The sequence below is a fragment of the Danio aesculapii genome, chromosome 15, assembly GCF_903798145.1.
Source record: "Danio aesculapii chromosome 15, fDanAes4.1, whole genome shotgun sequence".
NCBI lineage: Eukaryota > Metazoa > Chordata > Actinopteri > Cypriniformes > Danionidae > Danio > Danio aesculapii.
In genome coordinates, this window is record NC_079449.1 from 16,888,158 (window position 1) to 16,911,336 (window position 23,179).

The 23,179-nt window shown below is 35.5% G+C and overlaps 1 protein-coding gene across 7 annotated transcripts in view; it reads right to left on the reverse strand.

Moving 5' to 3' along the window:
• Positions 1-23,179, reverse strand: part of frya (furry homolog a (Drosophila)) — a 128,245-nt gene that overhangs the window by 12,783 nt on the left and 92,283 nt on the right. For 4 of the 7 annotated variants that reach the window (XM_056473868.1, XM_056473863.1, XM_056473865.1 and 1 more), the window contains exons 40-55: positions 22,472-22,673; positions 21,641-21,718; positions 19,902-20,023; positions 19,374-19,561; positions 19,206-19,297; positions 17,650-18,251; positions 17,465-17,562; positions 15,540-15,710; positions 15,310-15,450; positions 12,665-12,844; positions 10,105-10,275; positions 9,883-9,957; positions 7,343-7,513; positions 4,874-5,077; positions 2,605-2,748; positions 1,572-1,735 (exon numbers count right to left, since the gene is read on the reverse strand). In XM_056473868.1, coding sequence (XP_056329843.1) covers positions 1,572-1,735; positions 2,605-2,748; positions 4,874-5,077; positions 7,343-7,513; positions 9,883-9,957; positions 10,105-10,275; positions 12,665-12,844; positions 15,310-15,450; positions 15,540-15,710; positions 17,465-17,562; positions 17,650-18,251; positions 19,206-19,297; positions 19,374-19,561; positions 19,902-20,023; positions 21,641-21,718; positions 22,472-22,673 — 2,803 coding nt within the window. Of the gene's footprint in view, positions 1-1,571; positions 1,736-2,604; positions 2,749-4,873; positions 5,078-7,005; positions 7,108-7,342; positions 7,514-9,882; positions 9,958-10,104; positions 10,276-12,664; positions 12,845-15,309; positions 15,451-15,539; positions 15,711-17,464; positions 17,563-17,649; positions 18,252-19,205; positions 19,298-19,373; positions 19,562-19,901; positions 20,024-21,640; positions 21,719-22,471; positions 22,674-23,179 lie in introns of those variants that run through there. The other 3 variants (XM_056473864.1, XM_056473867.1, XM_056473869.1) reach the window with 2 other exon arrangements.

Sequence of the window (23,179 nt, forward strand, 5' to 3'; positions counted from 1 at the left end):
ACGATAAGGCAAGGCATGTTCAAATTTTGAAATAACAATTTTCAATAATTTCCTTTTTAGATACACTGGACCAGACACAATTTTAATTAAATTGAGAGTTTCTGAACAAATTTTGAGTCTTACAACAACAATTTGTGTCTTATTGGATCAATATGTGCCATGAAGACTAAAGAAAATACAACAACTCTTAAATTATGACTGACTTGCTCTTGGGTACTTTAGTACATTTGGAAAGAATTAGGCATACCCGAAATTATAAGGTTTTGTTATTTGAATTTAGTTTTTATTTCGTTTTATGCAAGGTTGTGATCGGATTGTTCTCTGCAAACCTGTGATTAACATGGTTATAATGCCTTTACTACCTTTAATTTTATCATTGGATGACACTTTTGGTCTTAGTTTAGGAGCTGTTTTATTTTTGTAATTATGTATTTTTTTTATTCATCATAGTTTTTAGATTATAGGGGGCCCTATAATACACCTAGCGCAATAAGGCGCAAGACATGTATGGCGTGATTTGTTGCTATTTTCAGACCAGCGCTACTCTAATTTTCACGTTTTGCGCCACCTTGTTTAAATAGCAAATCTATTTGCGCCACTTTGTGGACTTATGGGTGTGCTGATCTGAATAAAAACCACTACCTCCCTGCCTTTTTCATCTCAGGAGGGCTTTTTCAGTTTATTCATTACAATTTGTATTTGTATAAGTTTATTATTAATAGCAGTATTATTTATTATATGTATATTTATACTTGTTTTAATAAAAACAAGGTTAGATTTGTACACCTGTCGGGTTTTGGAGATGTACGCATCACCATATGGGGCATAAGAATAGGACGTGTGTTTGGAAATAACTCAGTTTTTTTGACCACACTTCATTATTATTGTTTTTATTTGTTTGCTGGAAATTAGAACTAAATGTAGAAATAGTTTTGAAACAAACCTATGTGCTTAACAAACTAAATTAAATATGTAGGCTAATGGATGTCTCCAGTGGAGTTAGTGTCCACCATTTTCTTACTCCACAAAAGTAAAGGAGTAAAGTACAGAGTAAAAGTAAAGTAAAGAGGCCGAATTTAGGAGGCTAATTCTTTATCCTTGCGCTGCAGATGGTCTGTTTACCTGTTTTCCCGCTAGTGAAGCATTTAAGTCTGCCATGTAAGTAGCAAATGTGCCATGACACAAAGCAACTGAATTTTAAAGGGAATGGGAGATGTGACTCTGATTGGTTTGATGCACATTATGCTAAAAACACACCCATAACTCATTAAGAGAATAAGCACAACTTTGTTAGACCATGCGCCAGGGTGGCCAGACCAACCGTATTTTTCCATCCTTAAAATAGCAAATGTGGATTCGGACATCCCCTAATGCTTTTGCACCATGCACTTTAGACTTTGCGCCTAGATCGTTAAAATAGAGTCCTACCTTTTATTTGTTTTTATTATTAGAAATAATTGAAGCTGCAATAGATCATTTGCTTTATTCCTTGATAAAAATACTGAAAAACAAAATATGTTTTTCCACTTTTCCATGGCTTTCTACCAAGAGTTAAGAGTTTGAACCAATACCTGGGTACACAGCTCATCTCGTCAGTAAAGAAGTTTTCCTCCCTCTGAGGTGTTTCCAGTGTTAGGATGTCTGAACAACTAAAGGCAGGCGGCGACTCGCAAATGCAGAGTGAGATATCGTTCTCGTTAACAATGCCTTCTTCTTCCTCAGCTGAATCCTCAGCCTGGTTTAGGACAGAAAGTAAGAAAAAAAAATGATCAGCAATTAATCATTAAATGAACTACAGCACATATAAGTATTAGTCATAAAGTGAAAAAAGCTGTGGCCACAGAAACTACTAATATTATACTGTATGAAAAGATCAGATTATATGGCTGACTATATTCGCACTACTTAATTATAGTCCTGTTTTTCATTAAAATATATTCTATAATATATTTTTATGCCTTTTTAGTTGAAAAACTAAAAATAAAATAAAGCAACATTATTAATTATACAGAATTCACTGACCTTTCAAGTCTAAAACTGTTCCTGCTGAGAATCGTTTCTCTTTTCAGTCTTTAATATTTTTTTCAGTGATGTCAGATTCAAATGTATTTAGAGACCTTTAAAAAACATGGCGGACCAAAATCTGATTGGTTGGGTCTCCTGTTTACAGCCACAGGCAATGGGTATGCACTCTCTTTATTTGCACCCCTAGCATTTAGTATGTGAGTGATGTTAGCCTTGCCACCCACAGAGAAGCCATACACATTGCCCAAGTGGCCTCTCTCTGAGACAGTGGTAGACCTCAAAGATGATTAAAAGCCATAAGCATAGAAATGGCTAGCAGATTTTGCTTTTTAAGAAGCAATAATTACTTGCATGTATGAATCTAATGCCCCATTGTAAAAGAGCGGGTAACAGAAAAGCAGTATCAGCCAATAACAACATATATCCTATGAACTGCAAAACAGAGGCACCAGAAAGAGAATGCAAGCACAGAAAGAGATTATTTAAGCTGTGTTAATGGAAAAACTCCAGAACAGAGGTGCGGTATGAGTAGGAATGTGTTTGCCCGCAAAAGTCAGTCATTTTGAAGCTCTTATTCACCCGATGGTTCGAGCCCTCGGGTAGTGAGATCTCAAAGCTTGGCGTTGAGATGGAAAGAGAGATTTGGTCAGCTTGAGTGTTGTCAAAGGAGACAGGAGGAGAATCCATGGGGTTTAGATCCTCCGTAGGAGACAGGCTGACATTCTGAAATGATAAAAAAAGAAAGAAGTAATTTAGTAAGTAAGTTTAGTTAGTAATTTAGAAGTAATTTTTATAGATTTCTATAATACAGATTCTCACAGATTTTAGATTTTAAGATTGAGAAATAAATAAAAAATGGAAAACGTTTGACTTTCATTACTTTTAAGCTTTTTTTTTTAAAAGACTTCACCAGTAATTCTGTAGCAAATCTTAGTCAAATCTAAGATAAAATACTCAATGTTATTATTTTCCAATAAATATTTTGTTTCATTCTTCATGTTAATGTGGCCCTATTAGGCTATTTTAAATGCTTCTAATTTATCATTACAATGGGAGGTCATCTACAATGGGTCAAAAACGCTTTTATTTTTTCACTTGTATACAGTGCTCAGCATATATACAGTTGAAGTCAGAATTATTAGCCCTCCCTGAATTATTAGCCCCCCTGTTTATTTTTTCCCCAATTTCTGTTTAACGGAGAGGGTTTTTTCAACACATTTCTAAACATAATAGTTTTAACTACCCATTTCTAATAACTGATTTATTTTATCTTTGCCATGATAACAGTAAATAATATTTGATTAGATATTTTTCAAGACACTTCTATGCAGCTTAAAGTGACATTTAAAGGCTTAACTAGGTTAATTGGGTTAACTATGCAGGTTAGGGTAATTAGGCAAGTTATTGTATAATGATGGTTTGTTCTGCAGACTATTAAAAAAATATTTAGCTAAAAGGGGCTAATAATTTTGACCTTAAAATGTTTTTTAAAAAATTAAAAGCTGTTTTTATTCTAGCCGAAATAAAACAAATAAGACTTTCTCCAGAAGAAAAAATATCAGACATACTGTGAATATTTCCTTGCTCTGTTAAACAATTTGGGAAATATTTTAAAAAAGAAAAAAAATTAAAAGGGGGGCTAATAATTCTGACTTCAACCGTAAGTACACCCCTCACAAATCTGAATTCATATTTTTAATAGGAAGCTATACAATATTAAATTTGTGCTTATACAGTACATTAGATCAGTCAGTACTTGTAATCGCCAGTGGTGTTGTCTCCGCTGGCGATTACTTACTGTAGTCCATTGTAATCACCAGCGGTGTTTTCCCAATTGGAGATTATTACTGAACGAACTACAACTCCCTGCGCTCATCAACTCCTACACTCTTTACACTGATTACAAGGACTATACATATCACCTTTATTCACACATTGCTGAGTCTTGTTTCTATCACGAGCATTATGATGTGGCTTCCCTGGTTTGGTTTCCTGTGTTTTTAATTCTAGCCTTGTTCTGATTCATTGCCGCCTAGTCTGACCTCTCGCCTGTATTTCGACCTCGATTACTGGTTATTGTTTTTGTACCTGTTTTTGACCTCTGCCTATACAACCTCAATTAATAAACTGCATTTGGATCCGCACCTATGTTGTCAGCGTCCCATCCTGACAGTATTAAAGACAAATCTGGAGCTTATCTAACAAAATAACTTACGATAACGGTCCAAAACCAAAAATATTAAATACAAATTAAAAAAAAGGAAAAATCAAGAGAAGCAAAAAAAATGGAAAAATTTTGTTGAAAATTTGTAGGTTGTAATTTTTTTGCAATATTGTGCTTGATTAATTGTATTATTTTTCAATTTCTAAATATGTTTGGTGACAAATATTATTTTTATAAATATATTTGTTTAATAAATCTGTATTGTTCAAATTCACCAAAATACATTGCCTATATTTACTGAAAAATGCAAAAAAAAATAAAAAATTTCTAAATATGGTGTACTTAATTATGCTGAGCACTGTGTGAATATATATATATATATATTCATTACAGCATTTTGAATGAAATCTTCAATAAAAGATTCAATAGCAAATATGATTTATATATTATAGAAAATATCTGCTACAATCTTCATTTAACACATCAAGTAACTTTTAAAATGCCATTTACTCTACACAACCATAGACATCAGTATTTATATACAATCTAGAAATTGTCATCACAGTGCTCGCGTGCTCATTTGTAATTTTTTGTACCCCAGAAATTACAATGCTGCCATTTTCCATCTACCTTAAACAATTACTCTGACTGAAAAAAATAGTGTAAAACCAAATTGAACATTACTAGCTGTGAGGCTGAGAGGATCTGGCTGGCTGTGAGTGACTCTTCTTCAGAAGACTCATCAGAATCATCGTGGACAATTGGACACAGGCTTGGTGAACTTCCAGAGAGCTGACTGTCCTCCTCCAATGGCTGAGCTTCCGTTTGGTCCAGACTGTCAATGGAGCGCCTCCGTGCACCCCAGTTAAAGCTGTCAACTGTCTCACCCTGTCACAGAAAGAGCAAGAAAAAAATTCTTCTCAATGGGTATATGGTACATATAATAAAAAACAGACATTCACAGGCTATGGCATGCTTGAAATGTGAAAGTGCTCAGTCTGTGAGTTTCTTTGTTTTTTAAGGTTATATCTATCCCCCTTTCTCCACACATCTAGTGCATTTAAATTCATGTTGAGAATCCCTGCTTTAAGATGATAGTCTCACTGATGCTTCAGATTATTTTCTCTACACTGTAAAAAAAAAACATAAATTAACAGTTTCCATATTTTGTGAATTATGTTTTTTTAAATGCTTTTGAAAATTTATTATTTATTTATTAATTTTTTTTGAAAAAGTGGCTTCTATTGACATTTTAATAGTTTATAAAGTGATATATTGTCTGGGATGGTGTTCTTAGTTGGTACAAAAACTTAGTAATAAACTACCAGTACTTTTTATTTTATTTTACAGACTTAATTCTGTATTTCTTACACAATACATTACTTCAAATCTCTGTTTAACTGCACAGTTGTACTTTCTACATCAAAAGTCAACAGAGTAGAGATTAAGGTTCCAAAAGGCAATTTAATAACAGTAAATTGGGCACAGTGGCCATGTGGTTAGCACTGTCACCTCACAGCAAAAAGGTAGCTGAGTTTTGTGTGGAGTTTGCATGTTCTCTCCGTATTGGCGTGGGTTTTCCTTTGGGTGCTCCGTTTTCCCCCACAGTCCAAAGACATGGGCTATAAGTGAATTGGATAAACTAAATTGGTTGTAGTGTATGAGTGTGAGTGTGAATGAGTGTGTGGGTGTTTCTCTGTAGTGGGTTGTGGCTGGAAGGGCATCTGCTGCATAAAACGTGTGTCAGAAGTTGTTGGCGGTTCATTCCGCTGTGGCGACCCCTGATAAATAAAGGACTAAGCCGAAGGAAAATGAATGAATGAATCACAAAATATGGAAATGTTAATTGAATGCTATTTTTATAACATTTAAATATATATAAAGAATTACCGCAGCAGTGAAACAGCATTAAGGGAACACATTTCTAAAAGATTCTTGTTCTAGTAGAGAAAATAATAAAGTGCCCGAAGGCCATTTCCTTTGGAAGAAGCTCAAGTTATCACTGCAGCTACATGCCTTCATCAGAGTCAACATTCACATTCCTACACAGATTCACAATAATGTTTTAAACACAGAGGACTCTTTCACTGCCTGACGTTATTTTTGTCCTCACACTTAAGCATAAAATGTCTAAAAAAGCGGTTTTAGTCATTTAAACCATCTTTGAAACTGTAACTTCTAAGTTAGGAATGAAAACCTGACGGCTTCATAATTTATTCACAAGAGGGAATTTATTTAAAAAGGCTGAATCTGCCCTTTTAAGTATCTCTGTGGTATTGCAGTCTCAGCGAATTCACAGACTGACCTCAATGCACTCACTCTAATGATTTCATAAGACACTGCAAACTACTGTAAAGACAGCCAAGCCATTAAAATGCAGACATGTCGAAACATAATAAAAAATGCATAAGGTGACTAAATATTTGTAGAAGTTGACCACAAGTAAATGCTTGGAGTTTATAAAATGTTCATGGAAAAAAAATCGCTTATGATCACCAAAGCCTCATTTAATTGACCAGAAATAAAACACAGCATTACTTTTAATAATTCTCTGATGAATAGAAAGTTCAAAAGAACAGCATTTATTTTAATTAAAACCTTTTGTAACATTATAAATTATTTACTACAACTTTAAATTTATTTTGACAAAAAAATGTGTCTCATGCCACATTTTTGATCAGCAGTATTAAAAATAGCAGCAGAAAAATCCCTTATGTTTGAATTCCACGGGTTTTATCTATATATTTACATCTCAATGAATTTGTGTCAAAGTGTCAATGTGTTTTCAAGTTGCTTAAAAGGTTTTTGGCAGCATTATGCACATGCACCACACCACAGAATGTGAATAAACACACAGTCGTCTTAGTCCTATTGCACACAGCACAAAACTGGAGGATTCCTTAGCTTACCTGCAACTCCTTGACGGCACAGACATAAACAAGGAGAGGAGAATGCATTACAGATAGTTCAAGAATGTTACAGGGATATTGTGCAAACAGTGCAACAGTTTATCTCTGACTGAAACTTCGCAATAGTTCAGCACTGCTTTCCTCAAAAGGCAAACTCTTCTACTGCAAAGTTTGCTCCAAGTAATTCTGAAATTGATATTGTTTTTCACAAGCAAGAGGAAACCGTTTTTAAATGATTTCTCACCTCTCCATCTTCCAGTTCAACATCCAGAAAGTCAAAGTCCCTGAACACACGAAACTGCTGTTCGGAAGTGGTGTCATCCATGTTTTCTGTGTCCCGTGTGCCGTCCTCAGAGGACACCAGACTGGGCTGGTGCTCAATCAGGTCTAGTTCCCCACAGGAGGAGAAAATCACCTGCAGGAACAAAAAAAGTGCTTCAGTATGATTGATGACCAGAACAAATTGCACAGTTCTAGGTACCACTTTTATACCAAACAAAAACTAACATGAATGTATTTTTTATGATGCTATTAAGCAAAAAAATGCATTAAAACTTTAGCACGTATTCCCAGAGTTACTGTAGTAAAGCAACAAGCAAGCACATTACAGATAACACAATGTCAAACACTTTCAGATTCAGTCCCACATTTTAATATGGTTGTTATTCCCAAAACTCAGCATTCTGTACTGAGCAGCCTGACAAACTATTTATTAATATTTTAAAATGAAAGCAAACAGAAATACTTTAGAATCAATGATTCGAATATTTTGTTAGCTATAATAAAAATATTTATAGCTTACACTGAACAAACTTTGGGGTTTTGTTTTTTCAGAATGCCTACTGAGTTGATCTTTTAACACGTAAACACATCTGATTGGCCACTGTATTCACTCATTCATCAATCATGCACCTGGTTGGCTGCAATTCTCAATAGTGAAAAACGAACAGAAACCTTTCATTTAGAAAAGTTCCTTTCGCAATTCTGATTTTATAATGTGTTATTCGGTTTTTACAGGAAATAAGCTATGAGATAGAGCTGGGTGATTTAGCCTAAACTCAAAATCTCGATTAATTGAACATTTTAACTTGATTACTATTAATGAACGAGTATTTTATTAATTTAATTTATGTTTTTGCCCTCATAGTTCACTCACAAGTTTTGTATAGTAAATATGTGCACATATTACAAGTGAGAGATTTTTGAATGAAGGGTGCATTACTTGATTTTAAAGTAATTGAAGGAAACACACACTATGATTATTTATTGAACATCATCGCTGAATAACTGAAATTAAATCATTGTCTAAAACGCGGCTTTCCTCGCCGCCCATCTTCATCATCATTACCTAACCGACCAATCACAAAGCTTGCGGTACATGTCGTTGTGAAGTGTAGTTAAATTTTTTGAGAGGTGTGCAGTATAATACCAGAATAATATAATAAGTATAAATCATAAGATACTAAGTATAAATTAGCCCTGACAAAGCAGGGTCACGTGACTCCACATATGGTAGGGAAAGTAATTAAAAAAATTGACCTGAAAAAATAAGATAATTATAGATTATAGGTTCTGAATGTCGATTTCAATTACTTTTTGATGAATTATCCAGCCCTGCTATAGGATTTGTGCCTTATGAATAGGGTCAGCCAGAATTTACAGACATTTCTTGCTATTTCTGCACAAAATTTAGCAAAAATATCTGCTGATTTATGCAGAATGATTGTGGGAGTATCGTAACTAAAAACGTAATAAATGAAATAAAAATCAATAGCTTTTTGACTTTTGATTGAATTTTTACAATGCAAATCCATCAGATGCACCTATCTGGTAAACAGTCTCTCATATAATACATGTAAAAAGACAGAAAATATTATTTACAAACTGTATTGTAAATAAATCATATGAACATTTTCATATTAGTCAATAATATTGCTAAAATTATTTAAAAAACTGAATAAACATAAATTACATAAATAGTCTCAATGATGGGCTAAAAATCTGTGGATCTCTAAGCACGTAGATTCCGTGTGGGTCTACTTATGAGTTTTTATTACTGAATTCATAAGTTCATAATTAATAAGTTCAGAATTGTGAGATGTAAATGCCCAATTGCACATAAAAAAAACATCAGAAGTGAAATTACAATGAATTAACTTTCTTGCTTTTTTATTCATATGGTGGAAACAAGCTTTCATTGGTACAGCATTCAGAGAAAACTGAAACTGTTGGGTTTTTAAAAACTGCTACAGAAGTACAAATAATAAAAACAACAATAATAATAACAATAATAATAATAATAATAAACTTTATTTTGATATAGCATCTTTAAAAGTGGCATCTCAAGGCACTTTGCCGACATAAAATGTGCAGCAGTAAAAGACACAAGGATGAATGCAAAAAAGTTATAATAAAAATAATAATAAAAAAAAAATAATAATAATAGATCTAAAATTCCTATAAAAGTAAAATGAAATCAAATAAAAGCTACCCTAAAAAAAGTAAGTTTTAAGAGATCATTTAAAAAGTACTCAGGTATTCTGCATTGCAAATATCAAAGGGTAAAGGGTTCCGCATTTTAGGTGCCAATGAAGAGAATGCCCGGTATTTTAGCTGCGTTGACTAAGCAGTTAAAACACCAGCATCAGACAAGCGTTAATGCTCAGATAAATATTGTGGTGCATTCAAGGCCTTGTAAGCAAGCATGAGGATTTTAAATACTTCAAAAACTACTAAATGAAAATGCTGTAACACTAAGTGGATGACATTTCCTGTGTCACTTACAGATGGGTTTTTGGTGAGTCCAACTTCTTGGCCACACAAGGTTAATACATTCACCAACTTCTCACGAGTTCGTTTCTAAATGGTGAGACAAACAACACAAAAACATAATGAAAAATGACATTAAAATGAAAGTAAAATAAAAGCAATTCAGATCAAATAACATAAAAAGAAATAAAATATTAAATCAATGAAATGCATCAGGCATGATTTATCAGTTGATACCTGTGAGGACTGTGGTCGTTTCCAGCTGACAGGCACCAGCACGTGGTTGCTTTGGTAGGAGCCCGAGGATGTAGAGGAGGTGCTGCGTGTCACCGTAACCCCTCCTTGATTCTTCCCATCTTGCCTTGGAGAACCGTGAAGCTCATCATACCGTCGACCAATCACTGGTGTCTACAACACACACAACGTCATGCACCATATAAGCTCAGGGATTTCACATCTGCTCTTTTCTTTTCATGTCATGAGCTCCAAGAGTCCTCATTCCAGCGCATTCTCTTTGCTAGCATCAAGCTGCCACCTTTTTTCAATGGTCCAGTTTCATGTAGTGGACTTGGAAAAAGGAAACTTCAATAAAACAAGCCAAATAATCTTGAGGGAATGTCAGGATTTCCCTTATTGAGTTCACCTGCCCTTAATTCCTCTGAAATCCTTTCTGCTGGGATGAAAGAGCTTGTTTTGAGTTCCCTGTCAGTTTTGAGAGTTTTTTCCCTACTGTCTCGCCCACTTGCTAAAGGCTAAATACGCCCCTGAGGTATTTGACAGAGGAGTCTGTTTTTTAAGACTGGAGGCTCTGAATGCAAAGCGCCGCTGCCGGAGCGACATCATTTCCTGGAATTCATGCACTACACAAATAGCTCCCTGTTTGATTCTCACACTTTAATAGGACCAGATCGTTCTTATTCTCTTTACCTTTGGAACACAACACTAATCTTTAGAGTTCAGCATTTAAACAAATGTTACTGTGAAATAATTATGAAGGAGGAATGTAAAACAGAATATAAAAAAACAAACATAATAAATACATGACTCCACCTTGGAAAATGTGGACAAGCCCATGGAGGATGCCAGTATTTTGTGGTTCAAGGGCAAAGCTTACTATTTTACACTATGTGCCAAACTCTCACTTCGCTAACTTAGAGTACACCATGCACAAAAGAACAGTTTGGTTATTATTTATAATATGGTTATTATTTCTGCCACAGCAGAATGAACCGCCAACTTATCCAACATATGTTTTACGCAGCAGAGGCCCTTCTAGCTGCAATCCATTTAATGGGTTACATCCATACACTCTCATTCACACACATACACTACGGACAATTTAGCATACCCGATTCTCCTATATCACATGTATTTGGACTTGTGGAGCTTGTCAGGAGCGTCTGTTCTCCACATCTCATGGCTTCAAACGCCACCACGCGTTCATTGTGTGTCACCATTGTTTCCTGAGGTGCAAGTACATTTATTAAATAAAGAAAAGATTGACGCAGCTTCTTCTACCGCAGTAAATTCTGTTTTTACTGTTGATATTTGTCACCAGTTAATAAGGAAGGGATTTTGTTCTCTTTGATTCATTGGATGGAAATGCATTATTCGCATCTTTTATGCTTTGTTCCAGTTTTGCACATAAATTTAATTAATATATTTGGATGTAAACATAGCTATTGCCTACATTTCAGTGACACGAAGAACAAAGTCACATATGAGAATGGCTTGTCCCTTTTTAAATAATAATTAGCTTAAATTCACAGACCTTCGACATGTACTGTAACTAGATTAATGGGATTATTACTCGTTCTAAAAACTATTATTTTTAGTTCTGCTTACATTCTAAATGTCATATCAACCTCTATCACTTGATCAATAATAGAGGCAGACACACAAGTGCACTTTTAAATCTATTAAAACTGTTCAACGTGTATAAAAGTGGGAACGTGTGTATAATTTTTAGAACGTCACACATAACATTACTTATTTTATTATAATTAAATTTTATACTTATTTAAATACTTTAAATGTAAAATTAGCAGCTATGTTTTCTCACTGTCTCTTTTTCACTGATGCACTGGTGTTGCTTTTTTTAATAAATGGTCATATTAAAATAATTATATTGCTATAACTTTGCATGAGCACATCAAGTTCATATGGAGACAGAAATACTGATCTCTTTTTTCAGATGGTGCCATGGTGACTCGTAATATCTGCGCTCCATTGATAATGCCTTTTTATAGTTGCGGTGTGCGTGCCTAACTCTGAGTTGGTCTACTCAAAATTGATTGAGCCAACTCAGATCGGCTGTTCTGAAACCGAAAACTCAGAGTTTTTAATCTCTCGGTAAATCAACTCAGAGTTCAAGTTTATACTCAGAGTTGGTTGAACCTCCTTACTGAAACAGGCCCATTGAAATACTACTACATATAACAACAACAACAACAACAACAACATTTAATGTCATGAAATATTTCTTTCTGGTGTGTGAAATATGTGAAATACCCAAAGCATGGGAAATATAGTGTGGCCAAAAAACATGCTCAAATTTATTTTTAGCTCCTTTAAAGTCTCCACCCTTGTCTTACTTTCCAGTCATACACAGTCATTCTCTTAACCAACCTTAAGAGGTGCATCCTGGGATGTTTTTTCACAGCACTGAAGTAGACTACATTTGACTGCTACAAAACTAATTTGAAGCATTTAATATTTTATAAAACAAGAAGAAAGTGTGTTTAAATTGTACAATGACACAAAAAAAAACAAAGACAGACAGACAGAAAAGTCTCACCTCTGAAATGTCAAAGTGAAAGTCGAGGGTCTTTCCAGGCAGTGCTTTGGAGGGAGTGTCCCAAACACGTCTGACATCCACAGAGGATGAGTTACTCTGCGGGGAAGAAGGCGAAACCAAACTAGCAGAACGGGAGACCACCAGCTTTAATATGTTCAAGGCTTCCTTCCAGTGTGTAGTCTAAAGTCCCAGAAACAAACACAAAACAGAACCGAGTTAATTCTCAAAAGACGCATTCAGAAGCACGCTCACCTGCCAAAAGCATTACATACAGTCAATCCATCTTCACAAGCAGTAGCCGTCTCTTCTTCTGCCGAAATAAACACTGGAGGGAAGCAGCAGTTGAGAGGAGCAGACTTTGCTTAGAGGCCACACTGAAGGCCTCAGTAATGTGGACAGCAGCCAATAGGACTGACTGTTTATAGACTGCTGCTGGGTGTGCCTTTGGATTTATAGCTCTGGCACAAGTTTTTCTTTTTTTTTAAATTTGTTCTTTTCTTTACTCCCTCTGAAGGAAGAGTTGAGAGATGGAAAACCAACCGTGAATGTAAGACAGCGTTTGTGAATGCTGTAAAATGCCATTATGTCATGAGTAGGTTTAGACTGGATTATATCAAGCAGATACATGTAATCACTAAGACTAATTTTAGAAGTGAATATTTATTTGGTAAATAACTACAGGGGATAAAATCATTGCAAATACTTGATTCGGGTGGATTCAGGTAAATTTTTAGTTTCGTTTTGTTTACATATGCAGTCAAAAGATTTTGCATTACTCGAATTTGCATTAAAGTAACAAAAGCGATTTTACTGTGCTTGTATGTTTAAACACCATATCTGTCAGATCTATTGACTGAACATCAGCCTGGGGTGCGTTTCTGAAAAACATCGTTAGCCAAATAAGGTCGCAAGTTCTGTTGTTACAAACATAATTTGTTGATTTGGCATTTCACGTATCAATCGTTACAACGAACATTCGCAAATTGCGACGCAAACTTCTATGCTTGCAACTACACCTCTAGAGCTGTAGTTAGAAACATAGTTCCTGGCTGTGTTTTTTACAGTTCAGTTTTAACGACCTTCATGTTTACAATTGCGCTCCCTTCGCAGTGCACTTTGAAAACAATGATGTAATTTTGAACAGCCATGGCTCATGATGAAAGTTATAGGGGACCTAGTCTTTAAAAGCGGAATTTACGTTATGTCTCCGAAGCTTGTGAAAACAAAAAACATAGCATACGTTAATGCTTTTAATTTATAGTAGGTTATTTATTAAGTATCTGTACTGTATATGACATGGGCCTGTTGGTTAGAACATTTCTGCAGAGGTTTACATGTCTCAAATTGTAAAAGTAGAGTTTTCAAAAAATAAAAAATAAATAAACAATATCCTACTTAACAATAATCATCATCATCATCATCATCATCATTATTTTTATTATTAATATTATTATTAAAGTAGGTTTTTTTGTCATTTCCTAATAAATAATAAATATTAAATTTCATTTTATAATAAATAGCCTCATTATTTATTTATTTATTTGATTTATATATGATATTAGAATACGAGATAGCTTTAGTAAGTGATTTTATGTTTTAGAATAGAATATGGAATATTCTCAATAATATTTGTAATGGAAACATAGGCCCTATATGTGCCATTTACTTATATTTCAATTTATATGGGAAACGAGTGCATGTTTTTACCAAAACTAATATTGAATTTTTTTTTAATGCGTGTGCGTGTAAAACAATAAAATTTGCACAAAGAAATGATTACTCCACCCCATTTGGAGCATCATTATGGGCGTTTTATGTTATAACTAACGTGGTTCAAACTATGGATCTGCGACAGAGAAACTATGGTTTTGGGAAACACTCGTCACTACATCGTTCTTTTTCCAAACGCTGCATCATACTATGATAGTTTAGCCGTGAGTTACATCGTTGTTTGGGAAATGCACCCCTGGTCGGTCTCTTCGGTTATCAAACCAGAGATTATTATAGATCCCTAAGTCGAGGCTGAAATGCAGGGGTGATCTATATTATCTCTATCGGATTGTCATCACTGAGTATAACCTAGGTTTGTACACTATATTAAAGTATAAGGATTCACGCATAATTTTTATATAATTATATATTAAAACACTTTCCCAGTGATGGGTTGCAGCTGAAAGGGCATCCGCAGCGTAAAACATATGCTGGATAAGTTGGCGGTTCATTCCGTTGTGGCGACCCCGGATTAATAAAGGGACTGAGCCGAAAAGAAATTGAATGAATGAATGTAGTAAAAAACTGTGCTGGTAAATGGGTAAAACCAAGTGTTTTAAAGGATTGTGGCAAATTCTAAAGATTAAAAATTACTGTTTTTTTGTGGGGCTGTGATCCTTAAATAGAGATGTTTAATATGTCATAAGATTAATCATGTTCTAAATATATATATAACATGTTTTTATGTTGGTATATAAACGACTGTTGCACTTATTGGCATTTTTGTCTATGTCTACAGTAAGTTATGGTAAAAATCGCTTACTGTATTTTTTCCTTGTTGTCTTGCTTTTTGCTCAGAAATTAAATAAATAAATAAAATCACGGAACAAATATCATAAATAGTTTGTCTATGTAATCACTTCAAATATTCACACCTGAACAAACTTCTCTATAGTTGTAAGAACCTCCATGTTGAAGAGTTTGGCTTGAATACCACTCAGGTCCATGTGACTCAGTAGACTGTAGATGATTTGCAGAAGAGTCTGTTGCATGCTGGGTAATCCTTTCTCCAGCAACTGTTTACAAAACACAAAACGCATTAGAAATGTGTGTGTTCACATTCCTATAAATGCATATGCTGTTTATGGATACTTTTTCTCCACACCTCAGTCATGTAAGTAACCATGCTGAGTGTGCTGTCGCTGAAAGCTTCATGCAGGTATCGGCACACCACGTTGACCCAGGAGAAGCAGTCTCGTGTATAGGAGTGTGTTTTGTAGAGGGTCATCACGTGGGCAAGGTTGGACAGCTTGGAGTTCTTTTCCTCAAGGCAAATCTGTCAATCAAAATAACTTATTGTTAGCATACAAACCTGCTGTAGATCATCTGATAAACACTGCAAAAACTAGTTACAATCTTATTTCTAGCCATAAAATCCTATTGATCTTGTTTTAAGAATAAAATACTTTGCAAGATCAGTTTATTGTGTAACATTATAATGATGTTGTATCTTATTATGTATCTTTTTTCTTACTTCATTGCTTATTTTTAAAGTTACACTGCAAAAAAAATGCTTTTCTTACATATATTTTTATCTTGTTTTTAGTCCAAATATCTAAAAATTCTTAAATCAAGAAGAATTTTCTAGACAAGCAAAGCATTTTGTCTTGTATTAAGAAATAATATCAAAATTAAGTGAGTTCTTCTTTAAAACAAGCAAAATAATCGGCCAATGGGGTAAGCAAAATAATCTAGTTTTTCCTTTCGATTGTTTTGACATAAGATTATTTAGGAAAAACTCACTTAATTTTGGCATATTATTTCTTAAAACAAGACAAAATGTTTTGCTTGTCTAGAAAATGCTTCTTGATTTAAGAATTTTTAGATATTTGGACTAGAAACAAGATTAAAAAAATCTAAGTAAGAAAAGCATTTTTTTAAATAAAAATATGTGGGAAATATGTATGTATGTGTGTTTCTGATTTAATTCATCTAATAATAATAATCTTGTTTTAAGCTTAAATGCTTTGGCTCATTTAAAGACCAAATATTTAATGAGAATTCTTAAGTTAAGAGGAAATCTCCTGGTAAGTAACTCTAGTTAAGACTATTTCACACAAAATAAGAGAAAATAATACTGTTTATAAGCAATTAACAAGCTAGTTTTAAGATAATTAGACAAAATAACTTGTTATTTTGTGGAGACCATGTAGACATGGAAGAGGATGAGGACAGGGAGATGCTTAGAGATGTTAAAAAGCTATAAACAAATTAGTTTAAAGATAATTAGACAAAATAAAGTGTTTTAATACTTAATTTAAACATTTGTTTTCTTTACTAAAGCCTACCCAGGTAGCAAAGAATTCTGGCCTAGATTTGGCATAAATCTGGCACAGCAGGCATTCATCCAGCACTGACATACAGCATGTGAGCCAAACATGGCCTGGGTTTGGCAAAGGTGGCACCGTCTTTAAGGCGACACACAATACTTGGGCCAGATGTAAAATGTAGTATTCGGCCCAGATGTTAATAATATGTGGGCCATGCATGTTTGGCCTACCTTGACCCACATTTAAATACCTTTTTTATTTTTTTCAAATAAATAAAAAAAATTCTACTAATCAGGTAGCTTAAAGAAAAATCACACCCATAGCACACCTAAAGTGCAATGATTCATGGGTTTATTCATTTCATTGTAGTTGTGACACACCAACATATCTGGCCCAATTCAGGCTTAGTTTTAGGTATTAACTTGGCTGAGATATGGTCCAGACATGGCCCACGTTTGGCCCTTGTCTGGAAGCCAGACTTGGTCCAGTCATGTGCCGTAATTCACTGAGGCATGTGGGCCAAGCAAAGCTGATGTGTGGGCCAGAGCTGGGCCAGATATATTTTGCTATGTGGGTAGGCAGGTTTTCTTCTTTGAAGAAATCTTACCAAGTGTATTTACAGTATCTTTCTGAACTGGCAGATAATTTGACATGTTTCTAAGCTGCATATTCCTAAATCATTCTTATTTTTCTCGTATTTAGGTGAATATTGTTTTTGCAGTGAAGTGTTAAAGTGCAGTTCAATGTAACAGGAACAGACCTGGGAAATTCTCTCAGCCACATCCTTACAGAAATGAGTAGGTGAGTCGAAGTATAACACGAGATGAGGAATGAGGCAGAGGACATTCAGTGGGAAACCTGAAAAGTAACAGAAGATTAGAATTCAAAATTCCACTTATAATAAAGGGTGAATAGGAATTTGCCAGTAGAATCATAAAGATCTACCTATGGCCTGTGAGGTGTCCACCACTGGCAGGCGTGAGACGGGTGTGAGCTGGCTGAAAAGCTCCAAAGTCAGTTCTGTAGTGTTTGCAGAGGTGAATCCCTTCAGAAGCAACTTCTGAAGCCCTGTGAAATCCTTCCATTTCAGCTGGAGCTGGATCTTCTCCAACTTTTCTTTGTATTCCTGCTTATCCAATGAAATGTGGCTTAGCAGTTTCCCCAACAACCTGAGGGACATCTGGTACTCGAACTCGAAATCTGACTCCATGAGAGAAACCACAGCCCAAAAGATGGTGGCCAGCAGGTTATGAGGATGGTTGGCGTTTGTCGGGTCGGTAGAGACCACGTTGTCCCTGGAGGAGGATGAAGACAGGGATCGAAGCTTGGAGATGTTGCTCTGTTGATGGTGGATGCGGTCTAGAGTGGCGCTCCGGGGAACATCAGAGGAACGTTCAGCCTCGCCAAAGCGCTTGGGTACGGAGTAGCTACGCTGGTGGCGTATTCGCTCTGATGCCGTTGCTGATCCTGGAATCAGCTCCAGTTGACTGGTACTCTTACGGTTCAGTGTTAACTTGCCGCTGGAAGGAAGATCTGGTGAAGATGCCCTGCAAGGACACAGAATGATCAACAACAGGGAATAAAACATCTCAGACTTTTGATGTAAACATTAGAAGACTCCTTAACCCTATTCTTAGTCTCAAACATCATGCCCACAGACTGATGACTGAATTATGATGCAAAATGCACACAAAATGTCATCCTATTTGTCACAGTCACCAGCGATCTAATCCTTACAGATCACTGGTAAACTCACAGATCACATAGAACTACAAATCCACCGGTATATGGACTACAAGATCCAGTCATGCACCACTCACTCACACCTGTTCTAGTTTCCCACTGATAAAACTCACACAGCTGAAGCTGCTCATGGACTGATTACACTCACATATATACAGCTCACTCTGACACCCTCATTGCTGTGTCTTGTTATTCGGATTGTGAACATTACGACGCGTTTTCCTTGCCTTCCGTGTTTGTACCTTGCTTTGTTTTGTTTGTTTACGTTGCTTGCTTCCTGTCTTTTGACCATCCGCCTGTTTTATGACCACGAATCTGGATTGCCAATATACATCTGTTTGCTCCTGTGTTGACTGTTGCTTGCCTGACTATTCACCTAATAAACATTGCATTTGGATGCGCACTCTCTTTGTCAGCATCCGCTTAACATTACAATATTATTGCTTTTATGTTTCTGAAAAATGTCTGTTTGCATTCTATAATCTAAAAAAGTCACTGTGACCAAACATCTAATGTTTACACCCTAGAAAATGAATGTTTAACAAGAATAAATGATTAATTGATTGCATGCTGGTCTGTTTTACAGACATTGGCAATATTTTCACTCCTCTAAACATGATGCTAAATAACATGTTTCTAGGGCCTCTAAATAACACAAAAATGTGCGATATGTGTTATATTTTTAGCAATCAAAATGTATTTTAGTCCAATTCTAAATGTATCATATTTAATTGTTATGGGTTTACAGTTGTACCTACCGTAGAATGATGAAAAAGTCACTGTTTTTCAGACACTCGGCTAGATTATCCACCACTGACTCAAGAGTAAGTAGAAGCTCCATCACATATCCCTGCAAAGAAGATGCATTATGAGTTTACTCAATCCCTGAATGTATCAGAAGTGTCATTATGAAGCCAGATCCTGACCTGAACCTCCTCTCCGTGCTCCCCGACCACCTCAACTAATCGTGAAAGCAGGTCAGACACAGCCAAGGCTGAAAGCGGCTGCCGCAGAGCTCTGAACACCTGGAAGGAACGACCAGCATAATGCCTGGAGGAGCTGCACAGAGCCATCTGCAACGCCACTTCACTCAACTGCTGCTCAAGCCGAATGTCTACAAGCAAACATACATTTACAAAAACAGCAATATAATATCCTGTTAAAGGGATAGTTCACTTTTTAGTCACCATTTACACACTCTTAAGTGGTAGAAAACATTTATTAGTTTCTTTTATCAGTTAAAGCACAAAATAAGATATTCTTAAGAATGCTGAAAGCCGGTAGCCATTGGAATACTATTGAAGTGAGAGGCTACTGATTTCCAAGAATCTTCAATATATCTTCTTTTATGTTCAAAAGAGGTGGATGGTGAGTTAATGATGATGGTGAACTATCCCTTTAATGTAAATGAACTCCGGCATTCCTAAAGACATATAGTACAGTGTGTGACTTACCCGATTTGGACTCTTTAAACACAGACATTACATGTCGCAGGAAGTTGGTGAGCTGCTCAGTGCTCTTTGACTGTGGATTTTTAGGAGTAATGTCTTCATGGCTCCACAATGGTCCAAAAGGCCTAAACAAACCAGGGCATATATCTATATAACTCTTTGATATGCTTTTTATGTAATGCTAATTACAAGCAAAGCCATTTTCACCTTGAGAGAAGTGTCATACACTCCCCAGCCACTTTATTAGGTACAACTGTTCAAGTAATGTTAATATGAACCTAATCAGGCAATCAAATGGAAGCAGCTCAATGAAATTAGGCATGTAGACACAGTCAAGAACACCTGTTGGAGTTCAAATTAAGCATCAAGATGTGAATGTTTTAAGTGACTTTGAATGTGGGATGTTTCTTATCAGAATATACCAGGAATTTTATGCACACCCATATCTAGGGTTTATAGAAGACTATGCCAGGTGCTACTCCTGGCAGATAAAATAAAATGAGGCTATAATTCACATGAGCTCATCAAATATTGGACAAAGAGAAGATCGGAAAAGGTTTGCCTGGTTTGATGAGTCTCAACTACAATCCAATAGTCTCCACAGTCAACTGATCAAATCCAAAACAGCATATTTGGGATGTGTTGGAAGAGCTTACAATAAAACACCATGAAACATGAGTCATCCAAACTTCAGCATATGCATAGTGCTATCATGTCAAGTTGGACCAAAATCTGATAATTTCCAGCGCCTTTTTATACCCAACTTGGTACTATCAAGATGTACCCAATAAAATGGCTGGAGAGTGCATTTTTTGTCTTGGGGATAAAACTGCCACTAGATGGCGGACTATGCCACAAGATCATATTTTCCTGAAAACCACCAAAAGATTTGTTTCTTGAAGGGATAGTTCATCCAAAAATGAAAATTATGTAAACATTTCATCACCCTTTACTTGTTTCAAACCTTTAAGAGTTTCTTCTGTTGAACACAAAAGAAGATATTTAGAAATATGTTGGAGACCTGTAATCATTCCCTTCCATAGAATTAGTTTTTATACTATGGAAGTCAATGGTTAAAAGTTTTCTTCAACATATCTTCTTTTGTGTTCAACAGAAGAAACTTCTTTTTTTCGAGCCACTTGAGGGTGAATAAATTGTGACTAAATGTTCATTTTTGGGTGAACTATCATTTTAAATAAATTTGTAGGGTGTAAAGGATGAGGTTAGTTTCAGATAGCTCTGCTCAATCAAAATTAAAAGTATAGACAACAATTGCTGTGTGTGAAATATTATAAAAATGCAGGATAGAAACATTTCAGAAATCAAATGAGAAACAGTATGAATCAATACCCAAGAGCAAGAAAAAGGGATTGTTTTTTTATTCATCTGGTCATATAGACCTGTTCACACTACCAGCACAAATAGTTTCGTTCAATGTTTAATTCCAATCTGACTACTTTTCTCTTTTCACCATGGCTATTTGAATAAGTATTAAATAATAATCTAAATACTTTCAGCTTAAAGCGAGAAGGGAAAAATTGCAGTATATTATTACTATATGTCAACAAAAGAAATAGTAGAGAACGAACATAACAGTGCCAGTCTTTAACATGACATTTGAAAACCAATTTGAAATTGTCTGCAGTGTGAAAACAGTCTGAAAGAACCCAAACCAGCACCGACACCAAATACCCTTTTATATTAAAAAGTGCTGGGATGTAGACTGATGAAATGCAACATACAAGTCAGTAATATCCTGAGTGAGGTCAGATGCAAGATGTGTCAGATGTGTCATTTCCTGAATCAGTTCCTGAACAGCTCTGGAATAGTCACATGAAATGACGGTTGATTTCAGTTACAATGAAGGTAAACTAAAATAACTCTGTAACTGTAAATGATTTAGGAACACTGTAGAGGATTTATGGCCCCTTTTAAAAGGGCTTGTTACTTTATTCAGCATAATAAAAGCATTTCAGCAATAATCTGCTTATCATAATGTATTAAAATCATAAATGTTCACTCTATTATTGTTAAACTTTACAATCAGTTTACAACTGTGAAACTGGATGTCTCATATTTTTAACTGAAATGTGCTGAAAAACACCTTAGATATTGCAATTAATGTCAAAATTTATGTGCATTTGTAAAGCACATTTTCCACAAGCAGCTAGTTTCAGTTTTAGTGTTAAATAAATGTTTGGAACGTGACATATGCAAAAAATAAAATAATAGAGAATGCCACTATAATTTTAGCTTGTTTATATCTACATTTTTCAATTTAAACTTGATTCCAACATGCTGATTTGCTGATACAAAATACATTTTAAAAGGCCATTTTAAATAAATGACATACAATTCCTAAAAAAAGGTCTGCCAAAGTCTTTATTATTTCTTCATTGTCATTATGATCACTTAATTTTCTCTATTATTGACTAATTAATTTCACAATAATAACTTCTTCATTATTTCAAGGCATCTTTGCTATGAAAAAGCTCATATAAACAAACTCTAATTATTGGAACAACACTGTAAAGCACATTTCTCTGGCTGAGCATAACTATAGGTTTGTGCACCTGGTAGTGAGGAACTCGATGAGTTTGCTGCTTTTCTCATCGTCTTCAGTGCTGCTCTCCATGTTCTCCACCTCTTCTTGGGTTAGATGAGGCAGGTTGGAGCTGCTGCCGCCAAGGCTCAGGCTGGACGAGGTGGAGGATGAACTGAGGCCTGAATCTGGCACCGGAGAGGCTTGTCCATTCCTCAAAAAGTCCACACCACCTGAAAACAACACACAGGATGAGTAAAACTGTTTGGGAAGAATAATCGCTCCAGATAAATATGTATTCCTGAATGAGCCAAACCATATGGCCTGCACCATTCAAACAGATTAGCCTTAAGTCATATTCTGTTTTATAAAACCCATGTTAGGGGGCAGCACAGTGGCTCAGTGGTTAGTACTGTCGCCTCACAGCAAGAAGGTCTCCGGTTCGAGTCCTGGCTGGGGCAGTTAGCATTTCTGTGTGGAGTTTGCATGTTTTCCATGTGTTTGGGTTTCCTCCGGGTGCTCCGGTTTCCCCCACTCCAAAGATGTGGTATAAATGAATTAGATGAACTAAATTGGCCGTAGTTTATGAGTGCGTGTGTGAATGCAAGAGTGTATTGGAGTTTCCCAGTAATGGGTTGCAGCTCTAAGGGCATCTGCAGCGTAAAACATATGCTGGAATAGTTGGCAGTTCATTCTGCTGTGGTGACCCCTGCTAAATAAGGGAATAAGCTGAAGGAAA